The sequence below is a fragment of the Prunus dulcis genome, unplaced genomic scaffold, assembly GCF_902201215.1.
Source record: "Prunus dulcis unplaced genomic scaffold, ALMONDv2, whole genome shotgun sequence".
NCBI classification, from domain to species: domain Eukaryota; kingdom Viridiplantae; phylum Streptophyta; class Magnoliopsida; order Rosales; family Rosaceae; genus Prunus; species Prunus dulcis.
The window spans coordinates 1-11,859 of record NW_023010473.1 but is presented as its reverse complement, the minus strand read 5'-3'; the positions used below and the strand labels follow the sequence as shown (position 1 = coordinate 11,859).

At 39.4% G+C, this 11,859-nt stretch overlaps 1 protein-coding gene across 1 annotated transcript; it reads left to right on the top strand.

Annotated features, from left to right (window-relative positions):
* Nucleotides 1–7,568: 7,568 nt before the first annotated feature.
* On the top strand, nucleotides 7,569–11,852 carry LOC117613659 (pentatricopeptide repeat-containing protein At3g18110, chloroplastic-like; the record flags this gene model as incomplete). Its single annotated transcript, XM_034342250.1, has 3 exons — nucleotides 7,569–11,312; nucleotides 11,412–11,612; nucleotides 11,750–11,852. Coding segments are annotated over exons 1-3 (3,960 nt in total), but the record flags the coding sequence as incomplete, so codon positions are not given.
* Between the last annotated feature and the right edge of the window lie 7 nt (nucleotides 11,853–11,859).

Here is an 11,859-nt window from a genome sequence, read left to right as displayed (position 1 = left end):
CACACATCACAAGAAGTCAAGAAATCATCATCACTACACAAACAACACACAGGCCTGCAGAAAACAGATGCAGAATTTCTGAAGTACTTGGCCTTTTTTGACCTTTTTATTTCCAAATATTTTAACTATGAAAAAGCTGAATCTAACCATGTTCAACTTGCCAACGCAACGAATATGATCAACACAAATCATGGCAGAGAGATTGCTAATTGCTCGTAAAGTGATATTCATGCAAGATGCAAATTGCTCTGTCAAATGACATATACACTTCAAATATTGATGCCCAATAATAATTAAAATTGAAAAAACAGGTCATATGCGATAAATTGCTCTTTTAAATGACATATACAAACTGAAACAGTAAGTTCAATAAACTCAAGATTCATGCCAAAAGTCTACTTTACTTCTGAATTTCTAGGTTTTCTGAAATACCCAATTGCAAATTAATTGCCAATTAACATCATGTATACATATGTCACTACAGATTCTACGAAAATTAGAGAAGAGAAGAAGAAAATAACAGAGAAAAGGAAGGAGAGATTCTCAGAGCACAATCAAAACTGTTGAGGAGACAGTCACAATCAAGAGATGGAAGAAGGAATAAGAGAGGTATCCAAAGGGAAAGACCAGAAAAACTTGCCTGCGTCAAGATTCGAAGAAGAGGTTGAGTCGCAGAGACGGAGTCGTAGAGAAGGAGTCGCAGAGATGGAGTCCCAGAGAAGGAGTCGCAGAGTCGGGCGTGTTCAATATAGCGAGGGCTTATTTTGCGAACCCATTTTGAGCTTCGCTGTATAAGGAGACCGAAGGAAGCGTTTTTTTAATTGTTGGACTCTACTATCCCATTTAAGTTAGTCCCCTTGCTAACCAAACATGGGCTTCAGGTCCAATATAGCACAGTCCCATTTAGTGAGCCATACCAAACATGCCCATATGTTATTAAATCTTAAGTCCAGTATGAGATTATCCCTTTAGTTGAAAGATGACACCATTGTTGTTTTCCACGTGTAGTGTAAGAACCCAAAACAAAATATCAAGAAAATAACAAAATATCTAAAAAGTAGGATTAATATCTTCTAGCAAAAAGACGATTTTACCCCTCACATATTTTAATAGAGAAAAAGTTGACTTTTTGATCGAGAAAGAATTTGGCAATTCCGCTTGCGCCGTTGCGTAGAGCACGGCGAAACGAGTCCGTAGACACGGAGTAGACTCGAACCGGAATTGTAACGAAAAAAATACGATCAAAATACTGTGAAGGGCAAAATGGTAATTTGATCAAAAAGTCAGATTTTTATCCCTTCCTCCCTTCTCTCTCCTCATTTCTCTCTCCTCCTGATCCGCCCGCGCCAGCCCGACCTTCCTCCCTTCACAGGTGGAGCCGATCTCCGCCGTTGGTACCAAACGAACCACCACTCGACCGCCGTCATTTCCTGACCCGTCGCCGCCCTTGCCGTGGCCGGAGCTCACCGGAATCTGCTATTTTTGCCGGATTTCCAGTTTGAACTTTGAGCTCCTTGTTCTCCCTCAATTCTCCACCAAATCGATCGAGTAAGGTATGGTTTCTCAGCTATTTTTCGTGTTCTAGCTGATGGATGTATGGGTTTCGATCGATTTTAGCTCTAGAACGTTCAATTTTCGACTTGAAAATCGGTCGAAACTTCGGCCGCCGTGATCGGCAGTTTTCGATCACTTTTTGGGGTATGTCCAAGAACAAAAGTGACTCCAAATGGGGTGTTTCACTAGGGTAGGAATTTGCAGTCTTGGTTTCGAGTTTTTCCGACAACCAAAAATCGCTTTGGACACCCAAATCTGCCCACGCGTGTGGCGGCGCGTGGCCGAGGGTGGTGAAGTGACTCGGTGCAGTTTTGTGATCCTCGTGTCGTCACGAGCGCGTTGGATTTCGCGGATCTCGATTCAGAGTCCGTTTGAGCCCCGAACGGATTTTTCATATCGCGCGATCCTTGGGTGCAGTGTCATCAAATCGTTGGATCGCATCGAATTTTGGGTATGTCGGTCTAGATGATTTCAGGATCGTGTAGGATTCGACGGATTGCGAATCGGAGTCCCGGATACTCCGAAATCGCGAACCCTGGGGCTAGGGTTTGGATTTTAAGCGATAACGCGATTTCGGCTAATCCGACCGTCCGTTTCGGAACAAACTCGCAGAACATGGTTCCTTCTCTATGAGGAACCTTCAGAGAAGCCCCGATTGGCCATCGGAGACCGTGAACCCACGGGGTCCCGGATCGCCCGGTCTGGTGGTTTATCGCTTAGTAAAACGTCGGGCCTTTCAAGACCGTTCTAAGCGTCTGAAAGGCTATTGTGAGCATAGAAGTAACTTTAAAATGAGTGCACGTATTTCTAGGAGCCGGGGGCAGGGAGTTTAATTAAATTCTTTTTATTCAGCAGTTTATTAATTTATTATTCATAGTTAATCAGGCACCAGAGGTTCAGTCGACCTACATGAAGAACCTTAGAAGGGTCCAGTTAGCTCGGACCACCAGTGAGTGGACTTTCTTTCATAAAAGCTTTTATATAAATAAGTTATATAGATGATTTCTATAAATAAGATTTCATAAGTGATTTTATATTGATTTTATATAAATAAGTTTTTATAAAGGAGTTTATCGGAATAAATTTCAGTATCTGATCTTGCATAAGTGTTATTACATGTTTTCCGAGCATAAAATGTAGCATAAAACATCCTTATTTTTATATTACTCAGTTGAGCAGTAAATTTGAGACTTGTGACACAGAAAAGGCAGCTTACCGCAGATTTATCAGATTACAGAGACTTATCAAGTTTTTCTTAAAAATAGTTGTTTAGAACCACCATGTACCCGCCTTTTCATTTGGTGATTACCCACAGTCGGACCGATGTCTACGGACATCCAGTCTGATTTCAGTTACGTTAGTGCACTTGACTTTGCCTCACGAGTTTCAGGGACGCTCGGACCGTGAGTGCCAGGATTTGCGGCTCGGCAGACTTGGTGTCCCGAGACCTGCCAGGATTGCGCTCAGCTGACTTTGTGTCTGCCAGGATTGTGGATCAGGCTGACTGCGGTCCCCTGTATCTGCCAGAGCGGCTCGAGTTGACTTGGTGTCATCGAGACCTGCCGGCGGATCAGGCTGATCATAGTCCCTTGATTTCGCCAGTTTGCAGCTCGGGTAGACTGCGTGACGCCCGAGACCTGCCAGGGGAATTGACGGATATGACAGGGGTACAATTAGGTGGTAGTTTCAAAGGATTTTGAACTTTTTTATCCAGTTATGATTTCCAGTGATTTTATACCAGTTTCTTTGATATTCATGCATTATTATCTTTATATATTTGATCAGTTATGCAAGTATATTCATCAGTATATTTATTCATGTTTATTGAATTCCTTATATTGAAATATAGCTAAATTATTGATTTATATCCCTAGTATTTCAAAACGGGAGTTATTATGTTCTAATTTATTTTTAAAGAACCTTATTTTTGTCCACTCACAACTTTAAACTTGTTTTTCGCCCCAGACCGTAGAAGTGCGCAGGATTAACCACCGGGCCATTCATAGCTTCCGCGCCACCAAGCAAGGTAGAGTTTTATAGAAAAGCCCTCGAAACCCTGTAAACTTTAGAAAATACTCTGATATCTAGTTTTAGTGGAAAACTGGAGCTGGTGAACACTTGGTTATTCTATTCTGGCAGTTGGTGTGGATTTATTTGATTGTTTGACAGGTGGAAACTTTTGGGTTTGGTCAAAATACAAGGGAGACTCTGCCGAATTTTCGGCAGAAGTCCAAAGAAAGTTTTCCTAGTAAATGTAGCAAGAGGGGTAAAATGGTCATTTGTGCCCGACAGTTGCCAGATGTTGGACACGCACAGGGCTTGGTTTGAATTCCAAAGTGGAATTGGGATCGGGTCCTGTCATGTAGAGACTTAGAATTGGTTTTAATCAAATCATCATTGTCATGCCACCTTGCATGCTAGTAACAAGTGGTGTTGTGATATCATTGGCCAAAGGTGGATGACTCACATTATTTTCTTACTTTTCTATCTTATCTTTTGGTGGTGGTGTTGTGATATCATTGGGCAAGGGGGGATGAGTCACATTATTCCCTTACTTTTCTATCTTATCTTTTGGTGGTTTAAAATATTGTGTATATAAATATTATTTGGTTGCATATCCGTAGCCTCTCCTATAAGTATCATGCTTCCTTACTTCAATCATTCATTCCAATCCTTTAAGATAGATTTCTACCATGAAGTAGCGTTAAGGGGGGAGAGAGAGAGAGAGAGAGAGAGAGAGAGAGAGAGAGAGAGAGAGAGAGAGAGAGAGAGAGAAGGAAGAAAAAGAAACAAGATGAAGAGCGTGTGTGTTTGTCTTACAATATTTCATACTTATCATGGTGAGTGGTTATGTAATATGTTCTAAAAGTTCTTATTTAGTGATAAATATGAAAATCATGGGTTTATTCTCTTTACAAACCTCTCTCTATTTTCAAGTCAAGCATGTCTAATTTGTGCAATATTTCACACAATATATATTATTTGGAGTTTTTGTGAAGTATGTATTATTCATGGAACATGAGAACTTCAGTGACGGGGCATCCGAAGGATAAATGTACCAAACGGGAACATAGGGCAGTGAAGCTGATGGGGGTCACATACTGGGTACAATTTGTGAAGGATAACCAAGATATGAAGTAATGATGTGATATGATTTGGATTGTGTATCTTTTTATTATATTTTTCTAGAGTGTGTAAAATGACATTACTTGACTAGCATAATACATAAATCTACTCACTAAGCGGTGGTTTGCTCATCCCTCACCTATTTTGTTTTTCAGATCAATTAGTGAGCAAGACAAAACCAAAACCAGAGAAGTTGGATTGGTTTAGAGGGATAAACTTTTATTTATATCTTGTACACTTGTAAGATTATTATAAGTTATATATATAAGGTATACTAGTGATTTGCCCCCTGAACTTGTACCTAGCTTTCAATTGACCTCATATCCTTTTTTTTATATAGAAAATTAAGGATACGAACTTCTTTTTTTTCGCCAATTTCCCCCATACCGTCTAAATTCTCAACATTTAATCTAATTTTCAGTTAAAAATAATTTTTTTGGAAAAAATTGAAGAAAAAGAGTAAACCTACTACGAACCCCTTCCATGTCCTCCCTTCCTCCTCCCATTCCCCCATGACCACGATCCTTTACTCCCAGACCAATCCCCCACCCCCACAGACCCTTCTCCCCACCTCCCCCTTATGTATTTTCATCCCCCAAACCCAGCCCCTCTTCTCCTACTCCTCCCATTCCCGCATGACCACAACCCTCCACTCCCACACCAATCCCCCACCCACAGATCCCTGCCCTTACCTCCTCCCTTCTGTTTTTTTACCCCCTCCTCCTTGGGTTTTCTTCATCTACACCTGCAGAGAGAGAGAGAGAGAGAGAGAGAGAGAGAGAGAGAGAGAGAGAGAGAGTATTATTTGAATTTTTTGGTTTTTGCTTTATTTATTATTTATTTTAAATGTACAATGACCATTTTGCCCTCACATTTAACGGCAAATTGGATGAAATGTTGCAGATTTAGACGGCAAGGGGGAAATTGGTGAAAAAACGAAGTTCATATTCTTTATTTTCTAAATAAAAAAAAAGGATAGGGGGTCAATCGAAAGTTAGGTACAAGTTTAGGGGGCAAATCACTAGTATACCCATATATATAATAGTAATGTATTTTAACCAATTTTTCAGTTTTTTTATTATTTATTTCTTTCAATTCAAGCACCTGATTCTAGAATATTCTTTATTTCCGGATCGGGGTGTGACAAAAACACACACATATATATATATATATATAGTCCCCTTTATTGAGGGACACCATTTAGGGTCCCCTACGATTTTTTTTCAACTATCCAAATCATCTATTTTTTAAGTCTACATCCATAGATCATCCTTGCAAAAAATTAGACAAATTGAAAATCGTTTCGACATCCAATTGCGTCCTGAAAAATCAATGAACATAGTGCTTCAAGAAAGTACTAAAATTTCAGTAACTCAATTGAGTGGTCAAATGATATCGAATTCAAGTGATTTTTTGCAGAGATAATCTTCGAATGATTATCTAAAAAATAGACGGTTTGAATTAGTGAAATATAATGCAGAATGGGCTCTACAAAGGTGTCCCTCAAATAAACTTATTTGAGCGATCTCTCAATGGAAGCTCTGTGTATATATATATATATATATTGAAGGACGCTCTTTAGGGTACCCTACAATATTTTTTCTAATGATCCAAACAATCTATTTTTTAGGTCTTCATTCATAGATCATCTTTACAAAAATTAGACAAATCGAAAATTGTTTAGACATCTAATTATGTTTTATAAAATCAATGAACATTATGCTTCAAGAAAGTAATAAAATTTTAATAATTTAATGGAGTGGTAAAATGATATCAGATTCAAATGATTTTTTCCAGAGATGATCTTTGAATGAATATCTATAAAATAGACAGTTTAGATTAATGAAATACAATGTATAATAAGATCTACAAAAATATCCCTCAAATAACCTTATTTGATAAATTCCTGAATTGAAGCTTACTCTAGATATATGCTTACTGTGGTGGGAGAATGTATGCCCGCTTCTATAAGCATAGATGTGATCTCCTGGGGAAGCTCCTCCCTAGAAATCCTGTTTGAAAATATTCCCATCTCGCTTTTTGAAAATATAGCCTATAGCTGTCGAATACACACGAAATGTACAATTTGTCAAGACGGCTAAAGACCAACACACAAACAGAAACATGTTGTTCAGGTAATTATTTTATTTATTTATTTTTAATTTATGATAAAATTAGAAGGAAAAAAAATATACAACCTGTCAAGATGGACATAAGAGTTGACCTTATTTGTTTGATTTCCTTTTAAAAAGTTTTGCTTGAACCAATAATCTTTAAACGATTCCTTGAATTTTTCAAGTAACTCGATATTTGTTTTTTTTAATCTTCATAGATTATTCAAGAGATATTTAGTTATATATTCATTTTTAGCACTAATGATATAAATAAATTTTATACCATTTAATTTTTATAAATAATCTCAAAACAAATCCTAAAAATGACAGCTAGTAAAATTAAATTAGTTTCATGTCATGTTGAGGGTTGAGTTTTTTGTTTTTTTGTTTTTTTTGTTTTTGTTTTTTTTGTTGAGGTTTTGAGTTGGACTTGGTTTAAGCCCACATATAATATTCATAGATTATTCAAGAGATATTTAGTTATATACCCATTCTTAGCTAAATGATATAAATAAATTTTACACTATTTAATTTTTATAAATAATCTCAAAACAAATCCAAAAAATGACAGCTAGTAAAATTAAATTACTTTCATTTTATGTTGAGGGTTGAGTTTTCTTTTTTTTTTTTTTGGTTGTTGTTGTTGTTGGAGGTTTTGGGTTGGACTTGGTTTAAGCCCACATATAATATTTACAACTTAGCTAGCCCAATCACATCGTGATAAGTAAACAAAACACGAAACACGAACCAGCTCACGGAAAGAAATATCTGCTCTCTGCTCTCTGCTCTCTGCTCTCTGCTGCCTGCGACCATCAACCAAAACGCGAACCAGCTCGCGGAAAGAATTCAAAAGCGAGTCTTCATGGCGGCATTCACAGGAGCGCTGACGACGACCCTTCCCACCGCGCCATTATTACATTCAGATTCAATATCATCATCATCATCGCCTTCGTCTGCCTTTTCTAAGGTATGCAAAAGAACCGCTTCTCTGTCTTGCTCTTCTTCCACTTCTAGTACTGCTTCTACTACTAGTTCCTCTACTGGGCAACCGAATGGCTGCGATGATTGCACAAGGAACACGAAAAGCACTCAGAAGTTTAGCTATGGCAGAGCCTCACCCTCAGTCAGATGGCCCCATTTGAAGCTCACTGACACTTATCCCTCACCTCACACCCAATTCACTCCTCCACTCACGACCCATGTTGTGCAAGATTCCCCTGATTCCGACTCTGAGGGGAAAGAGGAAGAAGACCTGAATTTGGGTTCTGTGGGTTCTTTGGATACGAATGATGAAACCCAACAAGTGTTGGGGAGGCCCAGCAAGACTAAGGCCAAGAAAATGACCAAACTGGCTCTCAAAAGAGCCAAAGATTGGAGAGAAAGAGTGAAACTTTTTACTGATAGGATTTTGGGACTGAAACCCGACGAGTTTGTGGCTGATGTGTTGGATGATAGGAAAGTTCAAATGACCCCAACTGATTTTTGCTTTGTGGTGAAATGGGTGGGCCAGTCGAGCTGGCAGCGTGCATTGGAGGTCTACGAGTGGCTGAATTTACGCCACTGGTACTCCCCGAATGCACGGATGCTTGCCACTATCTTAGCAGTCCTTGGAAAGGCTAGCCAGGAAGCCTTAGCTGTGGAAATATTCACGAGGGCTGAGCCCGGAACTGGCAATACAGTCCAAGTGTACAATGCCATGATGGGCGTCTATGCACGAAATGGCCGTTTTAATAAGGTCCAAGAATTGCTTGATTTAATGCGTGAGAGAGGGTGCGAACCGGACCTCGTGAGTCTCAATACTTTGATAAATGCTCGCCTGAGGTCAGGAGCCATGGTACCAAACTTGGCTATTGACCTTTTAAATGAGGTGAGAAGATCAGGTCTTAGGCCCGATATAATAACTTATAATACTCTTATAAGTGGCTGTTCGCGTGAATCCAATTTGGAGGAGGCAGTGAAGGTTTACAATGATATGGAAGCACATAACTGTCAGCCTGATCTTTGGACTTACAATGCCATGATTTCCGTATATGGGAGATGTGGAGAATCGAGCGAAGCTGAGCGGCTCTTTAAGGAATTGGAGTCGAAAGGGTTTTTCCCAGATGCAGTGACGTATAATTCCTTGTTGTATGCTTTTGCAAGAGAACTTGATATAGAAAAGGTGAGGGATATTGGTGAAGATATGATGAAAATGGGGTTTGGTAAAGATGAGATGACCTACAATACTATTATCCACATGTATGGCAAGCAGGGCCAGCATGATCTAGCGTTTCAGCTTTACAGGGACATGAAAATGCTAGGCCGGACTCCTGATGCTGTTACATACACTGTATTGATCGATTCGCTTGGAAAAGCAAATAAGATAACGGAGGCTGCTAATGTGATGTCAGAGATGTTGGACAGTGGAGTGAAACCCACTCTTCGGACTTATAGTGCTTTGATGTGTGCATATGCCAAGGCTGGGAAACAAGTGGAGGCTCAAGAGACATTTGATTGCATGGTTAAGTCTGGGATTAGACCAGATCATCTAGCATACTCAGTTATATTGGATATCTTTCTGAAGGTCAATGAGACAAAGAAGGCTATCACGTTGTATCAGGAAATGCTGCATGACGGTTTCAAGCTGGATCATGCCCTCTATGGGTTTATGTTGCGGGTGCTTGGAAGAGAAAATAAATTGGAAGTCATTGAAAGAGTGATCAGAGATATGGAAAAAGTTGGTGGTATGAACCCACAAGTTATCTCTTCTATTCTTGTTAAGGGAGAATGTTATGACCATGCTGCTAAAATGTTGAGATTAGCCATCACCAGTGGCTATGAGTTGGACAGGGAAAGTCTTTTCTCTATTGTCAGTTCATATAGTTCATGTGGAAGGCACTCAGAAGCATGTGAATTGCTTGAATTTTTGAGAGAACATGCTCCCGGTTCCAATCAACTTATAACTGAAGCATTGGTTGTCATACAATGCAAGGCTCACAGATTTGATGCTGCCTTGGTGGAATATAGTAATACCAGAGGGTTCCATTCTTTTAGTAGAAGTTCAACCATGTATGAAATCCTGATTCAAGGCTGCGAAGAGAATGAACTCTTTGGTGAAGCTTCTCAGGTTTATTCTGACATGAGATTATATGGTGTTGAACCATCTGAGCATCTTTACCAAATTATGGTGCTCATCTATTGTAAGATGGGTTTCCCTGAGACAGCCCACCTTTTGATTGATCAGGCAGAAATGAAAGGCATTTTTTTTGACAATGTCAACATATATGTTAATGTTATTGAAGTCTACGGGAAATTGAAGCTGTGGCAGAAAGCTGAAAGTTTGGTGGGAAGTCTTAGACAAAGATGTAAAGCAGTGGATAGGAAGGTCTGGAATGCTTTGATACAAGCTTATGCTGCAAGTGGTTGCTATGAGCGAGCTAGAGTGATCTTTAACACAATGATGAGAGATGGTCCTTCCCCAACAATTAATTCTGTAAATGGTCTTTTGCAAGCTCTGATTGCTGATGGGAGATTGGATGAGCTCTATGTTCTAATCCAGGAGTTGCAAGATATGGGTTTAAAAATAAGCAAGAGTTCAATTCTCTTGATGCTTGAAGCATTTGCTCGAGAAGGTAACATATTTGAGGTAAAGAAGATATACCATGGAATGAAGGCTGCAGGTTATTTTCCTAACATGGATTGTTTCAGGATTATGATCAAGTTATTGTGCAGGGGAAAACGAGTAAGGGATGTTGAAGCAATGGTTTATGAGATGGAAGAGGCAGGGTTCAAGCCTGATCTTTCAATATGGAATTCCATGCTTAAGTTATATGCAGGAATTAAGGATTTCAAAAAGACAATTAAAGTATACCAGCAGATTCAAGAAGCTGTACTTCAACCTGATGACAATACTTACAATACTTTAATTATAATGTACTGCAGAGATTGTCGACCAGAAGAAGGTTTATCATTGATGCAGGAAATGAGAAGGCAGGGCCTAGAACCTAAGTTGGACACTTACAAAAGCTTAATTTCGGCATTTGGTAAGCAGAAGCTGTTGGATCAAGCTGAGGAACTTTTTGAAGAGTTAAGGTCAAATGGATGTAAACTGGATCGGTCCTTCTATCATACAATGATGAAAATGTTTAGAAATTCAGGAAACCATGCCAAAGCTGAAATGTTGTTCACCATGATGAAAGAGGCCGGAATAGAACCCAACTTTGCCACAATGCACTTGCTTATGGTTTCTTATGGCAGCTCTGGACAGCCTCAGGAAGCTGAAAAGGTGCTTGACAATTTGAAAGTAACTGGCTTAGATCTTGATACGTTACCATATAGTTCAGTTATTGGTGCTTATCTGAAGAATGGAGATTATAACATTGGAATTCGAAAGCTCAATGAGATGAAGGAAGTAGGCCTGGAGCCAGATCATAGAATATGGACTTGCTTTATACGGGCTGCAAGTTTATCCCAGCACAAAAGTGAAGCCATTATTCTCCTAAATGCACTGCGTGATGCCGGATTTGATCTTCCAATCAGGTAATTATTAGTTCTCAAGTTAGAATCACAATCCGACTTTTCTTCTTTTTCCAAGTTTTTTCTCCTCTGATCCATCTCCAAGCAAATCTTGTCTTGTAGGCTTGTGACAGAAAAACCTGAGTCACTGATTTTGGAAGTAGATCGTTGCCTAGAAAAACTAGAACCCTTGGAAGACAATGCAGCCTTCAACTTTGTCAATGCTTTGGAGGACCTTTTGTGGGCATATGAACTCCGTGCCACTGCTTCATGGGTTTTCCAATTAGCAGTAAAGAGAGGCATCTATAACAATGATGTGTTCAGGTAGGTGTTGGTAGATCCAATAGTCAACCATCTGGGATGTTATGTCTATCAAGGCTAAAGAAAAGAAAGTGGTTTTCCTTATCAATCAATTTTCGTTTCCATCGGTTTGCTTATATCCAGTAATCTTTTAAATGCAGGGTAGCTGACAAAGACTGGGCTGCTGACTTTAGAAAGTTATCAGCTGGTTCTGCTCTTGTTGGTCTTACTTTATGGCTGGATCAGATGCAGGCAACCCTCTTTCTCCTTC